Below are 18198 nucleotides of genomic sequence, written 5' to 3'. Positions count from 1 at the left end.
GATCCTGGGGCTGCCAGTGTAGCAGCAAGCTGAAAATCAGGTGCCTGACAATCAGCAGATTGTTGGCAGGGTCCAGCCCCCTGTGCAGTCCCCAGAGCTGGTTGATGATCAGCAGATTGGCACTGCCCCAGGGCATATGACCCAGAGCTTAAACTCCAGAGTGATCTTTGACCAGCTCATCTGCTAACGATCAGATAAGCTGGACTGTTCCAGGGCTCAAACTCCAGAGCAGTTCCAACCAGATCTGCTGATGATGAAGCCCAAGAGTGGTCCCAAGCAGCTGATCATTGGCAGGATTGAACTGCCTTGAGGGTAGTCCTGATCTGCCATTGACTGACAGCAGTGCTAGTTCAGTCCCTGCCAACTGACAATCAGCTGATTGTCGGCAGGATTCAGACCTCGTGGGTGTTGCTTGCCCAGCACAGTCCTGATTGTGTGGATGATCAACTGATAGTTGGCTGCTGGGGACCACACTAAGGCCAGCTGGAAACGTCAGTGCCATCCACCCTGCCACATGTTCAGTTTTTAAGGCAGCATGGAAACCAGCCTAAAAGTTATTACACATATTTTGTGTAATAGCTATGGCTGGTTTCCTGCTTTATTACACCATTTATCCCCTGAATGTATGACCAGTCTATGCTTTAAGGCATAATTAACTGGTTAGTCATGTTTTAAGAGTAACATCTGCCTGGGGCCTCATAATCCAGTAAGTCTATTCCTTATGCAGTGGGGAATTCTTGAGCATTCTAGCAACTTAAAGTGATAACCAAGAGGTGCATATTTGACTAAAAATGTGTGTACTAGCCCTGAACTTTTCAATTCTGATTTCTAATTTTGTAATTCAGATTGGCCATCCCAGAGATTAACTTTAAATATCCAGTATCCTTTTGTACAGCTAAACAGATCTGTACACGTGTGTGGCATACATGTATACACTCCTTCTGTTTTAAATAGGAGCTACTATGTAATTAGCTAAGATTATTTTTCTGTGATATGTTGCTCACTGTCAGTTAGATCTGGAGTTTGTCTTTTGCTGAAATGTGTCCTGGCTAAAATGTAAAATAATTGTAATCCGCTTTCCACCAGGCTAATAGTGTGTCCTTTCTGTTGACCCCAGCGATTAGTTGCCTAAAATTTTTGAGGGTGTACTTTAGTTTAAATTAAAGTCTTTAATGTTGGAAAATTCAGCTGAAGTTTCCCTAATGACTAAACTGGATACTTTTCTTTCTTTATTGAATATTAAGAACTATCCAAGGTTAAATTGTTTACAGATATTGGTATCCCACTGGTTTTATTTAATTTTTAAATAGAGAGGTGCCTAATCTTAAAGTTCCTTTGTAACTAATGAAAAATTTTCAACATAAATCCTGTGTGTGTCTCATTGTGCACTCAGTCATAACTATGGAATATTCTTTTGGTCTAGCAAATTGACTAGTAAATAATAGACCTCTAATAAAGTTGAATGGTGGAGCTACAGCTGCTCTAGTGCAGTTCTAATGGATTTGTTTTTATATGGGTACTGTCTTTCTAGTTTTTTAATATTTTTTTTCTTGTATATTTTGGTTTTGATTAATTAATTTTACCACAAATATAGTTGCTTTCTGTTCTTAGACCCCAGTGTTTTTATAAAGGGGATAATCATGAGATAATGAAACCAATTTAGAACTTTAATCTGATTATTATTGCAGTTTTCCTTTACTTTACAAAGTTATCTTTGCTGTAATGGTACCTATTGATATTTTCAATTTTATTGTACTTGGACATTAATTTGCATCTCCTTTTCATGTTCAGGGAAGAAGAGAAAAAGTAGGTGGGGGTGGTTCAGTCTGCCTCTTTCTAAAGAACTTGTTCCCTCCTTGCAACTTCTTTTCATAACTGCATGATGTGATCATGGATAAACTGGATTTCCTTTAAAATCCAATTTGATATGCATTATTAGCTGTTGCTGTTGAGCAATATGTTGTTCACCATTTTAAAATCCGCTGCTCATTTGAAGAGTGAGAATTTGAGTTTCTGGAATTCAGGCATTCTAACCTTTTTATCTACATTGTATAGTGCTACCGATAGACCACCATCGTAGTTTCTGGATCTGTTTGATCTTTTCTGAGTGCTTGGGAATAGAGCAAATATTGAGAATGCCACTTGTCTCCTTATGTTCCCATAATGTACATTTGTAAAATATCAGGAATCAACCTATGTTAGATTACATTTGCCTGTATTGCTTACAATAGCTCATTGGTAGCTAATTGCCTGCTTTCATAATCTTTATTTGTTCTTTTTGTAGGAAAAGCTTTTATCCAGATCTCTTCAAAGAGGTGAAGATCTTCAGTTTGACCAGGTAGGAGACATTTTCATTAAAAAGAAATTCCTCATATAATTTTAGTAGCTGCTCTTTGTACGGAATGATAGTTGTACTCTTCAGATAATTTAGAGCTTTAGAGTACTGATTTGTTAAATAATCGCTAGGGTTAACAAAAAGTCTGGTTTTGTTAACAAAAGTGTTCTAAAAGGATATAGAAATATGGCAGGCAGCTGAAGGATTTGGGTTATATTTTTCCAGCTTTTGCTACAGAATTTGTGTAATCTTGGGCAATATATTTCATACCTCAGTTTTGTTTTCCCCAGCTATACAGTAATTATAATGATCTCAGTAAGGCTTTATATTTATGCAGCACTTTTTTAAATTCTTGACTAGAAAACCTAAAATATAGTTGAAGGGTTACCTAACCTGTTTACACAATAAAGTTTTCTATAGTGCCCCACAATATGTTCTGTAAGACCTGTTGTTCTTTTCTTATTTCAAAGGCACTCTACCCAGTGTAGTAGTAGTAGTAGTAAGGCTGTGATCCTGCAGAAGTTTACTGCCTATTAACTTTAATGTTTCCAATTCCACCATAGCTTGGCTCTTATAGAATCATAGAAGAGTAGGGCTGGAAGGGACCTCTGGAGGTCATGTAATCCAGCCCCTTGCCCTGAGGCAGGATCATCCCTATCCAAACCATCCTATAAATCTTTGTCTAAACTATTACTAAAACTATACAGTCAACTGTACCATACCCACAAGGCATAATATCTTAACCTGTCACAGGTAAAGTAGGGACAACAACAGTTAGTTTCCTGCTGCAAGGGCTGTTGAAATACGCTCAACAGGTCCACTGAGGAGGTCTATGACCCCAGTACAAAGAAAGGCAAAAACCTCACTCTACCCTCAGTTCATATCCCTCTGAGCATGGCGTAGAATTCCTGCCTGAATCCAGATGTGGTTATCAGTCTGACCTTGAGCAGGGGTGTAAGACCTTCTAGCTAGGAACCCCCAGGGTTTAGTCTCTCTGAAGGAGCATTGCTTTTTATACCTCTTTGTACTTCTGTATCTGTGCCTGGATGGAGCCCCACTGGACTGACTTACAATCTGTCCCTATTTATTATAGTATAGCATCCAACATTTACACAGTTCCCTAGGTCATATGTCATAGGGTCCAGCTGTGGTAGGGAAATAGACTAGGGAAAGCTGAAAGATCAAGCAGAGTACAACAGGCACTGGTGGTACTAGGCACTGATGTAGCTGAGCTTAATTGGATGTATGCTCTTGCTAATCAGTGTCTGACATATGACCATGTTTTTGTGGCCCTAGCTTTGATCCTGTTATACTAATTTGATGTAAAGCCCAAAGGTAGATAGAATACACTATTCAGAAGTGAGGAAATGACCAACCTCCACTGTGCAGAAAGTGCTTTGGTGCAGCCAGTTTTGCTGTAGTTCCCCGCCTAACATGAAGAGCTTTGGGCTAGGCCTTGCAGCACAAGAGGAGAATGTGAGCAGACTCAAAGAGGAGGCTGAGTGTATACTTACTAGGTGAGGATTAGAAAGAAGGGAAACTATACAGCTTGTCTTTAAACTCTTTCAACTCAAGACAGCACTGTGCTGAAGCAAGAAGCTGAAGACAATGAGTGAAAGAAACCAGAGAAAAGAAAACACAGAAGGATATAGAGCAGACAAAAGGACAGGGAAGGATAAATTGAATACAATATATGAAGTATGGGTGTTAGAGGACACTAATAAAAGTCAGATGGGAGAGAATGGAGGGAAGTGGCAGCCTTCACATTGGAAAAGATCAAGGAACTTTGGATGAGTTTATTCTTTTTCTTTTGCCCTTTTAATAGTACAAACCACTTTTGTTCGTGATGGCTTCTTGTCCCTGTTTAAAGAAGATGGTTATGAAGAGTGAATAGTTTGCCTTTAGAGATTTGAAATTCACCCCCATTTAAAAAATCTTACAAACAAAAACAAATTTATGTGGTAGCATTAGCCAGAGTATTACTGGGATGGTGGGGAAGGGGGAATGTAATATGCATTTGTTTTTTAACTGATTATTTTGCTATGCAGATTACTTCAATTAATTGTTTTTTCTTTTTAAATTTTAAAGAAAGAATGTCCCAAGGCCCCTTAAAGGTGTTATCTCAGAAATATAAAAATTACTCAGCTCAGCGAGTGGTTGGAAAGAAAGGGAAGTAAAGAATGCATGGCTGATGAGATGATAATTGAAAAATCTGGCACAAACTAATGCATTCATTCTCTGGTGATGTTGCCAGGGTTGATGTTAATGCTTTTCTCAAAAGCTAAATATTACTAGTTTAAAACTTCCCCTTGAAAGAACCCTAACAAAAATACTACTACTGTGATAAAGCACTTGTAACTGTTCCCCATTTAGAAATCTTACTATCTATGATTGGTTCCATCTGTTAAGCTACACCTGAAGAGCTACCAGAAAACAGATATGTTTGTAGGGAGAAATCAGAATTGAGCAGAAAAGCATACAGGAAAAACTCCTTGGAACACTGAGACCTAAACCAAATGTTGTGAAAATCTAATGTTACCAATTCCCTCTTTTGATCACTTTTTTTTTTTTTTGTATGTCTGATTTCCCATCTTGTTTTCAGGACAGAGTTTGCTATAGTAAAGTCTGTTTTAAAGGCAATGAAAACAATGTGGTGCTGGGTCAAGGTAAAATTACTTGGATGAATTTGTGGCACTTCAGGATTCTTAGGAGAGTGCCCCATTTGGTGGCGAGCTAACCATTGTTTTTCTGTCTTTATTTTTGCCTGTGTATGTTAAATCCTCCCACAAATAAATTCTGTTGTGGTTGAGACATTTGAAAAGCATATGAAGACTATGTGACTCATTATGCAGAGCAAATGTTTAGTTCATGATTCTTTGAAGGTGGTGGCAAACAGACAAACTCCTGAGTACTGATCAGCTGCCAGGGAGAAAAAGCCACAGAGCTTTCCAGTGAGGCTATGAATGAGGCAAAAATTGAACTGTAGAAGCTCACAAGGGAGCTAATGAACAGGAATAAATAACAGGAAAAATTCATGGATGGTGATTTGTCGTCATCCAAACACAAAGTGAGGAGGAAATGGTATTTGGTGTTTGTGCCTTTTTGATGGAAAGCCAGTTAGCTGGTCAATATGACTAGAATTTGTCCTTACTGTAATTGTACCTGAGAGCCATATAAGACCATGATATGGAAAAGCAGTACTTCTTCAGGTTTCAAACAAGATTATTCTCTTAAATATCTTGGAGGTTTTTAACAAACTTAAAAAAAAAAATTAAAAGTTTAGGCAAAAAGCATACGGTTTGGGGAAACGAGAAGTAATTATGCGGAAGCATTTCTAACATGTTGAAACTAAATTTCAAAATTGAAATAATCCTATTCTTATTTAAAATGTTATGAAGAAGCGATGAGAAGCAGTGTTACATTATGAATTATTTATATAGTTGGTTTATTGTTACACCTCTATACTTGAAAAATCATAATTAAGAAATGTGTGTTGCTTAGGAAACGTTACAAAATTTTGTATGCAAAACTTCATTCATATTTGCCTTATTGGTACTTTCTGTAATGCTGGTCCCAGTAATATTGTAGTGCAACATAATGTAAGTACAGAAGTAGTTAGCCATGTTAGTCTGAGGTCAGGATAGAGATGTTTGCTCACAAAAGTTTATGCATCTCTGATTTGTTAGTTTATAAGGTGCATATGCAAGTACATTTATAGTGTCATGTCTTGGCTAGACTTAAAGGAGTATTTTGCTCTTTCTTCTTGGGTTTTATTGAGTCTCTTTTGGAGGGAATATTTTTATCTCTCCACTTCTCTACCTTACCTTTTGTCTTGCTCTTTTTTTATACCACTTAGGGTCAGGAAAGCTTTATGAAGAAGGTAGGTTTTGCATTGTGCTTTAACGGCAGTCAAATATTAGGTTACTTGTGTCTGATAGTGTTGGATTGATGTAGCCATGATGTGAGCATAAAGTATCTTTAACTTTAATCCCAGTCATGCAGTTGGTTCAGTAAAAGATCTCGCCCATGATGCTTCCTATGTCATGTGGTGATGTGTTCTATATCCAGATTGGCTTTACTCTGAACCCCCCATCTTGGGCTCTTGTTTTGGAGGTCCTCAGTTGCATTGAATGAGGTATGCAACTTGCATGACGTGCAGTAGAGACAGAGCTCTTACTTGATATTACTGGATCCCAACTCATTTTCGGCCTTCCAAGTATGACCAAAACTCAGAACTGACAATAGAAGTGGTTTGGGACCTAAGGGAATGTGCAGAGCATGCATGAGATATTGTCTAGATCAGTGCTGCTTAACTTTTTAAACTGAAAACACCCCTCAAAAGGCCAGCTTTTAGCTTTCCCTACTATTTTGACAAGAGCAGTTTTCTCAGATGCAGAGAAATACAGCAATCTGAACTGAAGGTGATGAATATGTAATTTCCTTAAATAACTGATTTAATTTGCATGGAGTTAACCATACACCCTTTTTTCCTGTTGTTTAGCTTTCAGCAAGCTGAAGATGAAAGAAGGTTTCTTTGCTTTGCTTTTTATTTGTATCCCTGATCATATTTAGTTGTTCACATATATCAAGACTTATAATATCACTGTCTTTGCATTTGAACTCATTTTGATGTTTAATAAATACAGGGCCTTCTGTGATCCTGGCTTGGTGCAGGCCTTCAGCTCTCAGCTGTTTAAATTGTCACGTGCCTGTTAGTATCTGAATTTCAGCATATGTAGATGGTTATTGGTATTTTCATTACATCTGTTTTATGGTTGGTGATTAAAAAAAATCCCAAAAGGGATAGGGTTGAAGTAAATGACAAAAATCCCATGGACTCCAATGGTGTAGGACCAATTCCCAAAATACCTTTAGGTTTCTCCTTCTCAGGAAAATTCTTTGTGCTAGGTACATGGATTTGCATTGCCTTCTAATTTTTTAAAAATAGTAATACTATTTTATATTTGCAAACTGAATTTCTGGACCCATATTCACAATACTGGGACCAGTGAATCTTTTCCCATGAGTAAAAAGCAGTATTGAATTGCAAAATATTTTTTTTATTTACTGATAAAATGTCACTAAGTTGCTTAGTATTATGGCACCAAACCTTTTGGCCCCAAGGGCCGGATGAGTGGTGTGGGATTGGTCTGTGAGCCTAGTCCCATGATGCTCTGTGCCAGATGCATGCCACCTGCCACCCTCACCTAGCTGCCTGTCATCTCAGTGTAGCCATGCACCAGTGCAATCTGGCATGTGGGGCTGAATAATCTGGCCAGTAGGGTTCCCAACAAGACTGGACATTTGGCAGCAGGGGAGCAACAGATGTTGCTACCACCACTCCCCTGCTGCCAGATTTCTGGACCCTTTGGGAGCCTTGTGGGACAGATGATACAGCTCTGTGGGCCAGGATTTGTGCAACTCTAGCTAAGTGTATGGTGATCCCCTCTATTTGTAGAACTTGGTTAGAGTTTCACAGGCCTAGCTGTATAAATGTGAATGCCCTTTGAAACATTCCAAAAACAGCTGAATTGCTCCAGAATAATATGTCTCGAAATGAGGTATTGTTTTGGAACATTTCACTTCTTGTTGCACGTGCCTGGGGACATGGGATCCATAGATCCTTCAGCATCCTACAGTGCTCTGCTCTACTTCCCCCCCCCCTTTCCCCTTTCCCAACCTCCATGGGGGAGGGAGAGTAGGGTGGACAGCCTGGCAGGCTGACCAGCAGCCACTGGGTCCCTCTCCAGTGCTCAAATTGCTGCTGGGCCCTGGGGCACTGCTTGCTGTCCGTTGGGGACCCTCCCTCTCTCCTGACCCTTTTTCTACTTGCCACTATTATTTCTGGGTTCTCCAGCCCCAATCCTCCCCTCTGCCTCTCTCCTCTGAGAAGAGTGGGGTGTGAGAGGTGTTTGGGGTATGGGCCATTGAGAGCTGGGGAGGAGCCACCGCCATAGACCCCTCCACACCATCCCGCTGTCTCCCCACCAGACCCCTGCTGATGCTCCAATACCCCAAGATTTGCTTTTTTAGTCAAGTCATTCTCATTAGATGGTCTCATTTGGATTATATATTCCCACAAATATCCCTACATTTAATTATGGCATATTTTCTAGAGGTGCACTGATACATTGGTCCAATATTGGATTGCCACCGATATAAAGAAAATTGGCTGCATCATAAATCAGCCTGATGTGGCTGATAAATGCCCAAGTGCGTGCGCAGACATAGTGCAGCAAGCAGGCAGTGAGAAGCACAGCCCAGCAGCTTGAAGAGAGGCATGCAGCTGGTAAGTCTGTTTTGGTGGAAGGGGAAGTGGGAGGGAAGAGGCTTTGGGGGGGGGTTAGATCAGCATCCCGTGTGGTGAGGGAGGGAGAGGGGCAGATGCTGCCCAGCCATGGTGGGGTGTGGGATGAAGCCATGGCTCATCTGGAGGAGGAGGGGGCAGCTCCCACCGCTGCTTGCACTCTGTGAGGGCATGGGGTGGGTGTGCCTCAGGATTTGGGCAGTGGGGGGGGGGCAGGCAGGCTGCAGCTGTGGGCTAGAGCCGGGGCTTAGGCGGGGGCTGGGCTTGGGGTGGGTAGTGGCGGCACTGGGAGGGGGCTCTGGCGGCAGGGGGCAGCAGCCACCCCAAATTTTGCAATAGCCCCCCTCTCCTAGCACCACTGCTGCCTGGCCCAAGCCCAGACCCTGCTGAGCCCACAGCTGCAGCCTGCCCCACCCCACCCCACCCCACGCAGATCTGGGGGCACATGCCCCCCCTGCCCGTGCCCTCCTGAGTTCTGCAGAGTGGCAGGAAGTCCATCCGTTCCCCCCCCCGATGAGCCATGGCTCCATGCACCACCCCAGCTGGCCAGCTTTGCCCCTGCCCACTCCCTCTCTCATCACAGGGGGGGGTTGATCTGCCTCCCCATGCCCCTTCCCTCCCACCTCCCCTTCCACCACAACAGACTTAAAATCGGAAATCGGATCGATGTTGACCAATAGGCGATTTTTAAGGAGGCATGTTGGTCAACACCTATCTGATTGGCCCCCAGAATTGGCTCCCAAGATCTCTATTAGTGCACCCCTAATATTTTTCTCTTTTCCTCAAGTACTTGGACTCATTCTCGAGTATCGGTGCTTTCTGTTTCTGAAACTTAATGTTCCTTTTCCAGAAAAGCTTGCAGGAATTTTTTCTGTTTCAAAAGTCAGAATTATCACAAAAAAAAAAAAAAAGACATATTTTGTATGATCAACATTTTATTTTATGCATATTGCATTCTATCATCATTACTTAGTTTTGAATCACATATTGTTTGAATGTAATGAAGTTAGCTGAGGCCTTTTTTACTATCTTTATCTCAGTCTCTGTTTGTATGAGTCTGACCTTTTATATTGGTTATTTATTTTTTTTGTTGACAGATATTATTCAGGATATCGGGTTATTTTGTATTTCCATGGAAGGTGTGATAACCTCATGGAGTTTTTTAAGGCGTCCAGTTATAGTTGGATCTTCATGAGGCTAAGCGGTTGTTTTAGGATGTTGGGCTTAAGAGAGTTTTTTTCAGTGGCTTTTCATTTATTTTTTTTAATTTGTGCTGATGAACTTCATGTGTTTGCTGTCATTTTGGCATTCGCACACTGACTTCTAGTGTTAGCTCAAAATGAGGGTTTTTTTTTTTAATTTAGTTTATATTGCAACAGACATGAGTTCGGAGCTAGCAGCAAAGTGGTCAGACTTGTCATAAAAACAGTCCTTTTTAACGTGTCCTGATCATGGAAAAGTTAATTACGTTTTATTTTCATTTCATATTTGTTAAAGCTAGTTTTTCATTATTTTGGATATCTACTGATGCTGTTAGGAAGTAGGAAATGCATTTTAACTTTGCAGTTCTTTTATTGATTTAGTTTTCTTAATTTCCAGTACAGTTTTATTGCATTAATTCAGGGGTATAAGACTCAAATTAATCGGTAGGCTGGATCCAGGCTGCAGGGCTTCTTACTGTCATGAATCGGAGCAGCCGCTGGCAGCTGTGTTCTGACTCCCACCAGAGTGTTCAGACTTTTAACTGGACAGGTGGGTAATTGGTGGATGGAGTGAAATTAACCAGGCACAGACGCGTGTTGGTTATTGGAGATGTTTACTTACGCCGCCTCAGGATGAAATATGACGCAGGTAGCAGACTTGCTTTAGTTACAGCTGAGCATACGTATCAGGTTACAATCGAGCCAGTGTGACGAATGAGGCGCTGTGAACGAGTTAACGAGCCGTGAACGACTTAACGAGCCTGCAGGGGGATTTTGGTTACGTCGGGACAGTCGATGACGGGGAGTCGTTGGTGGTTGATCAGTCTGCCAAGTTTACTCTGCTGTGTGCCCAGAGTTCTCCAATTTGGGCAGAAGTGCAAGATGGTTTTGTTTACACTGTGACCAATTGATTTAAGCCACGTCATCTGGTTCTCATTAAATCTCCAATTATATAGCAGTTTTCGCTAGGGTTTTATGTCAGGGATTTATTGCAGGGCTATCCCCTTTCACCCTGACCAATCTTAAGTTTCGTTTCTTGTTAGTGACATGGGCATAAATTTCAGAAGGCTTAAATTTTGTTTCTTGCTAGTGACGTGGGCATACATTTTTTTTTAGTTGTGACACTTACTGCAACCAGAATACAGAGGTTAGCATAGATACCACTCACCCTAGTGCTATAGATTGATGTCCCCAACAGGGTGGCATTAACGTCTTGGTTGCTGGCTCCTGTTTGCTCTTGGGGCAAGCCATTGGTGGGGCAGGGAAGAAATGTTGGCACAGCCAGCACCATGAGTTAAAGTTGTAGCTGCTGCCAAATCATATGCCAAATAGCAAATTGAAAACCTAATTTTGTGGTGAAAAAGGTAGGCAATAATAGGGTTAACCCAACACTCCCACTCTGCAGCAGCAGCTTCCTTAAGCACCCTGTGGCAGCTGCTCTGCCACTCCTTGCCTATCTTGTGCCCAATGCTGCACCTGGCTCCTAGAGCTGCAGGGGAAGCATGGAGGGAAAAGAAGTGGGGAAAAGGAGAGAGGGTGAGGCTCTGCTTCTATTCTGGTGCTCCCCTTAGTTGGTGCCTGAGGCTCATGCTGCTGCAGAATGGTATTTGGGCTGGATCTGATGGTGGATCATCTGGGCAACAAGAAGCCCTGCAGGCTAAGTGGCCTACCTTCCTGGGCAGGAACTAGGCCATATGTTTGACACCCTTGAGTTAAATAAGCTATCTTTCAAATAACCAAAAATATCACTTAAATCTTGTAAATAGATGTCTGATTTTTTTTTTAGCCTGGGAGGTTATGCTTTTTCATATTTCAGAAGCACATGAACAAGTTTATGATTTTTACCTGTAGGAAAGATCCCCCTCAAATGAAAACAAACACTGGTACAGTCAGTGACTCAATTGGGTTTTCTTGGGGTTGAGAGTATAGAAGCAAAGTGTTGTGCTATGACTGGAGCTTCCATGGAAACTTTATTCTTGGAGTGTGCTCAGGTAATGCCCAAGCATTGATGCATGTTATATAGCAATTTATATTTCCTCAGCTAGTGCAGTCCTCTATAGGACCTTGCTGGCTCCTTTCTTAGCAGTGAAGAGGTTAGAACTGCCTTATGCTATCATAGGCTACTTACAGACATTACCCGCACGCACGCCGCCGCCCCCCCGGCACTTGATTTTAAACTCGGTACGCTCCTACACTGAGACCAGGGCATGCCCAGAAGAGGCATCATGTTAGTTGGACCTAGCTTACCCAGCATCTGTATAGCTCGGGCACTTCAGTGGGGCTTTTTTGGTGCTTTTATCTAATAGTTGATTGAATCAGCTATTAAATAAAAGCACCAAAAAGCCCTGCTGAAGCGCCTGATCCATTCATGTATTTAAATCTGCAGGTCCTGATGATCTCCACCCCAGAGTGCTGAAGGAACTAGCAGGGGTCATTGTAGGACCTCTGGCACAGCTCTACGAGCACTCATGGCGCTCCGGCATTGTGCCAGAGGACTGGAAAAGGGCCATTGTGGTCCCCATCTTCAAAAAAGGGAGGAAGGAGGACCCAGGAAACTATAGGCCCGTGAGTCTTACCTCGGTCCTGGGGAAGTTTTTCGAACGAATTATCCTGGCACATGTCCAGGAAGGGCCAGCAGGGGAGGTTATGCTCAGAGGCAACTGGCATGGGTTCATTAGGGACAGGTCTTGTCAAATCAACCTGGTGGCCTTCTATGACCAGGTCACCAAGTCCTTGGATGCAGGTGTCGCAGTGGATATAGTCTTTCTGGACTTCAGGAAGGCCTTCGACACAGTCTCTCACCTCATTCTCAGTAAGAAACTAGGAGATGGTGGTGTTGATGCCTGCACGGTCAGATGGGTCACTAACTGGCTGGAGGCTGCACCCAGAGGGTGGTGGTGGATGGGTCTTCTTTGCCCTGGAGGGATGTGGGCAGTGGGGTTCCCCAGGGCTCGGTCCTTGGGCCCGCACTATTCAACATCATCATCAGTGACTTGGGTGAGAGGGTAGAAAGCACCCTGTTCAAGTTCGCAGATGATACTAAGATGTGGGGTGAAGTGGGTACGCTAGTAGGAAGGAACAGGCTGCAAGCGGATCTAGACAGGTTACAGGGGTGGGCCGAAGAGAATAGGATGGGGTTCAACACTGACAAGTGCAGGGTAATGCACCTGGGGAGGAAGAACCAGCGGCACACCTACAGGCTGGGGAACTCCCTTCTCGTCAGTGTTGAGACAGAAAAGGATCTTGGAGTCATCATTGATGCCACAATGAACATGGGCCAACAGTGTGGGGACGCGGTCAGGAAGGCCAACCATACCTTGTCATGCATCCACAGATGCATCTCAGGCAGGTCCAAGGAAAGTGATCCTCCCCCTCTACGTGACACTGCTCAGGCCACGGCTGGAGTACTGTGTCCAGTTCTGGGCACCGCACTTCAGGAGGGATGTGGCCAATATGGAGAGGGTCCAAAGGAGGGTCACCCGCATGATCAGGGATCAGCAGGGCAGGCCCTACGAGGAGAGGCTGGGGGACCTGACCCTGTTCAGCCTCCAAAAGAGAAGGCTGAGAGGGGATCTAGTGGCAGTCTACAAACTAGTCAAGGGGGACCAGCAGGCATTGGGAGAGTCCCTGTTTCCCCCGAGCACTCCCGGGAGTTACAAGAAACAACGGACACGAGCTGGCGGAGGGTAGTTTCAGGCTAGACATTAGGAAGCGTTATTTCACTGACGGGCAGCTAGGACCTGGAACCAACTTCCAAAAGAAGTGGTGCTGGCTCCTACCTTGGGGGTCTTTAAAAGGAGGCTGGACAACATCTGACTGGGGTTGTTTGACCCCAGTACTCTTTCCTGCAACAGCAGGGGGTCGGACTAGGTGATCTCCTTAGGTCCCTTACGACCCTACCAACTATGAAACTATGAAACAAGTGCTGCAGTGCGAGGTCAAACTAACATGCTGCTGCTTCTAGCAAGACATGTATTTTTGGGAGGGGTTTTGTTTTGTTTGGTTTTTTAACATCTGTTAGCAGCCAAAGCCTCCAAACTTCTCTTTCCCTAATAAACTTTCTGCTATTAATAATCTGTACTGGAATTTAGGCTAGAAGAACTCTGGAGTATGCAGATGTTGTTATACTGCTGTACTTTAATTATAGTTTCTATTAACTGTTCTCTTGGTACATTTACTGAATTCAGTCTTTGCTTTTTTTAAAGCAAACAATATACCTGGTCTACATGAGCTTACATGCATGCCTGCAAGTGTCTGATGTTGGTCATATTGTTATGGTTACATAACTGAGTTACATTGTGAATGGATATAGGTATCTACTGAAACAGTCATGTTAGAGAGGAGTAGAACATTTAAATGCTTTGATTTCAGCTTATACTGTGACCAAAAGAGCATGCTGCTATGCCCAGAACTAGTAAGTTTATAACAGCTTTAGGAAGAATATTGCTTGTCCATCATTGGTTTTAAAATTATGTATTTCAAACATGAGTTTTCTTTATGGCAACATTTATTTGATTTATAAAATATCTGACATCATATAGTGAATTTTATTAGGGTTGCTTATATCATTTTACATTAACTTTGCAACACTATGCGTGCTTTCCTTATATTACATTTGCCATAATTCCTGTGTTCAGAAAAATTATCTTGGGTGACCATGATGTGTAAAGATTCTGTTTTCTTACTGTTCAAAAATATTAATAAAACAAAAATAATTCAGTTTCTTCTGAGCATTCTGTCACATCGTGAGCTACTAAAACTTTATTTTCTTTCCAGTTGATAAGCTCTATGAGCTCAGTAGCAGAGCACTGTCTCCCCTCCTTATTACGCACCTTGTTTGACTGGTACAGGCGTCAAAATGGAACAGAAGATGAATCTTATGAATATAGACCTCGATCGAGCACAAAATCAAAGGGGTAAGTGATATCATATTTGTCACCAGTAAATCTACATTTGATTAAGTTAGGCAATTAAGAAGAAGCACTAAAATAGTGAAATTACGTCATGGAATCTCCATCTTCTTAAAATTTTTAAGTGTACGTTAGACAAAATTTTATCTGGGATGGTTTACACGGAGAGGATCTTGACCTGAGCAGGAAGTTGCAGTAGAGGACTTTCTTATTCTGGATCAACAAAAGTTAAGGCTTTTGAGTTTTTGTTTTTAACATGAGGGAAGAAACAGTTTGGGGGGTTTTGATACCTTTTCTGCAGTGATTCCAAGTTCACTACCAAGAAACAAAAACCACCCTTTTGGTTCTGTTCCACATGTGTTTTTGTTTTCAACATAGGATTGGGCATGCTTAGTGCTACTTGTAGCGGGCCAGAAGGGGGTGCTCCTGTGTTGAGCCGCCCACCTCACTGTGCCCGATCGAAGCTGCCAGTGCTGGCCACTCGCCAACCAATCTAAAAAAGCATCACTGGCTACCTGGGCCAGTGAGTGGGGCTTTTCCCTCCCCCTCCCCAGGTGACCAGAGCATCCGCCTCCGAGGCACCAGGCTTTTGTCATGTAGACAGGGAGGCCGATCCCCCGCCCTGAGGCATTCAACCCCAGCCTCTCATGCTGGCAGAGACAGATTTCTGAAGAGGGACACAGATGATGGCATTTCTGCCACACTACTCACAAGAGATACCTGGCCCTGGGAACATGCCAGAAAGCAACCACACAATAGTTTTTGGCAAATGATGCATGTCAAATGGGAATGAGTTGACCGGACTTGTTTCTCAGTTAGCAATTGCAAAATCACAGAGGTGGTTTAAGTCTAGTGTTTGACTTCTGAGGCTAATAGAAGGATAAATGTTGGTAGACTCAAGGTTTTGGACTCTCTGATGCTATTGTAGCTATTTGATGAGACCTTTTGAAAAGGAAAGAGAAATGGAAGCAGTATGGTAAAGAAGGGGATTGTTTTCTAGTCTCCCTAAAAAGAATGAAAAAATAATTCCAGTTCCTTCTAAGCCTCAAATTCTTTCCTAGCTGTGCAGTGTTTTTGATGTATATCTAGGTATTTTTATATGAAAGAAAAAGACCAATAACATGCAACTCTTACATTGTATCTATATTCAGTCTTACTTATGATCAGTCTTTTTTGTTCTAGGGATGAGCAACAGCGTGAGAGAGATTATCTGCTTGAGAGGAGAGATTTAGCTGTAGATTTCATTTTTTGTTTAGTTTTAATAGAAGTTCTAAAGCAGGTAAGTGCTTTATGTTCTGCAAGCTGTATGGTTGTTAATCTTTTGCTTTTAATTGTTATAATGTATAATGTACCTACTTCTGGCTTTTCCATACAAAACTCAGGGTAGCATAAGATAAATTCATATGATGTTCTATTAATCCTTTCAGCTGCACAAAGTTTTCAGGCTCCCCTCCCTTTCCACTTCTATCCCTGTTACTATCTCTTTTCAAATCTCTTGAAGCTAATAAATATAAAAATAAAATAAATTTATTTTTTTATATAAAAAATATATAAATTGGTGTTTTAGTGAAAAAACAGAGCAGTGAAACTGTTCTGTTATGATGAGTAGATTCCATTTGTTAAATGTTTTATTGAACAACAGTAGTGATATGGATGAATTTAAGATGACTTTCTACTAATTAAATTCTATACATGGATAATTATAACAAATTTATAATTATCCATGTATGAAATCTATGAGGCAGGGGTGGGGGAGTGAATGGGTCTTAAACTCAGAGTTGTCTTAGAATCGGGTAAATCATCCTCTCTTATGGAGTGTTACTTTTAAAGTTTTAAAGCTGGGGTTTAGCTTTCATACTGTGTTGCCTGAAGAAATCCATTTCCAGCAACATCCTTGTACAGTAAAAAACCCCAGCTAATTTTAATAAATTAGCATTCTTTCATCTTGCCTCCTTGTTTAATTATTCCCAGGAAGCAAACTGATATTTCTGTTGTGGGGTGTTTTTATATATATAAAAAAATGCTATTCAGCTTTCTTTTGATAAAGGGATTAAGAATTGCAAATGGGATAAATGAGAATGAGGAAACAAATCATTTTGTCAATTCTCATTAGCAATAATAGTAGTAGCAATCATCAGCATACTATTTTGCCAGAGAGAGTTGGCTATGTGTTAGCATATGCCATCATTTGCATTGATTTGAATTTCACAATGATTCATTTATTAAATGCAATAAAAGAAAACCTTACAGGAAGAAAATTTTAGGACAGAGATAAATACTATATTCTCTTTAGCTGAAGCATAAAATTCTCTTTTGTACTTTTTAGGCAAAGAAAAATCTTAATGCATTGTTAAATACTAATAAGTACTTGGCAGAAATAACCCATTTAAAATAGAATATTGTCCTCTTTAAAAATATTCAAAAAAATCTATATAATGATTTTTTTTTTAAGAATGCAACTGATTCTTTTAATCGCTAGTAGGAAATATATAATAATAATAATAATACTAATAGACCCCCCCCAATATTAATAATACAGTTCTGTTAATTGAAAACAAAATTTACATTTTGTCATTGGTCTGTAAACAAATCTGCCTAATTCTTAAAAAAGAATTAATGTTCCCACCACTGCTTTTATTCAGCGAAGTTTTTTCCCCAGAAAAATTCACATTTATAATGTGGGGGTGGGGAGGGGGACAGTTTTAAAATAAAAAAAAAAAAAAAATCAAATGGCAAACTATGTATATGGGATTGATTTGATTTCTCCCCCCCCCCCCCCGCCTTAGTTATGTTACCTCATCTCATGTGAGTGATGCTACCAAATTGGGTATACATTCCTTTTCTCTGGTCTTATTTCTTTTCTCCTCCTCTTTAAATGGATGAATTAAATTTTTTGAGTTACCATATTTCATGGTGTATAAATCAGGTTTTGAAGTCCAATTTTGTCCTCTGAAAATGCAACCTTGATTTATACACCATACCACCTTCCCCTGCGAGTGGCTCTGGGCTCAGTGCTTGGCTAGCATGGCCAAGGCAGTACTGCTCACAGAGGATGGGGCCATGCCAGCTGAGAGCCAAGCCTGGTGCCACTCACAAGAGACAGGGATAGGGCTGGGCTTGGTGTTCGGCACTTAGCTGGTGCAGCCCCATCCCCTGTGAGTGGTGCTGTGTGGGCCGCACCAGCGCTTCTCGCAGGGGATGCGGCCGCACCAGCCAAGTGCCGAACCCAGCCCCATCTCCTGTGCGTGATGCTGCCTGGGCCATGCCAGCTGAGTGCCGAGCCCAGCCCCATCCGCTGCAAGTGGTGCTGCTGAGCCTAGCTCCGTTGATTGCAAGCGCCATCGGGCTTGGTGCTCAGCAACGCTGTTTGCAGCAGACAGGGCCAAGCTCAGCACTCGGCTGGTGCAGTCTCATCCCCTGGGAGCCTGGTGTGGCTTGTAGGGG

General features: G+C 41.8%; 1 protein-coding gene across 10 annotated transcripts in view; it reads left to right on the top strand.

The window, feature by feature from the left end:
• The window catches only part of FRYL (FRY like transcription coactivator), a 323785-nt gene that overhangs the window by 159179 nt on the left and 146408 nt on the right, over nt 1-18198 (top strand). For all 10 annotated transcript variants that reach the window (XM_059721714.1, XM_059721716.1, XM_059721717.1 and 7 more), the window contains 3 exons: nt 2285-2338; nt 14621-14760; nt 15937-16033. In XM_059721714.1, the coding sequence (XP_059577697.1) occupies nt 2285-2338; nt 14621-14760; nt 15937-16033 (291 nt within the window). The remainder of the gene's footprint in view (nt 1-2284; nt 2339-14620; nt 14761-15936; nt 16034-18198) is intronic.

Source organism: Alligator mississippiensis, chromosome 2 (assembly GCF_030867095.1).
Source record: "Alligator mississippiensis isolate rAllMis1 chromosome 2, rAllMis1, whole genome shotgun sequence".
Classification (NCBI taxonomy): domain Eukaryota; kingdom Metazoa; phylum Chordata; order Crocodylia; family Alligatoridae; genus Alligator; species Alligator mississippiensis.
Note: the sequence above shows the minus strand (reverse complement) of the source record. Positions and strands in the feature narration are given on the sequence as shown.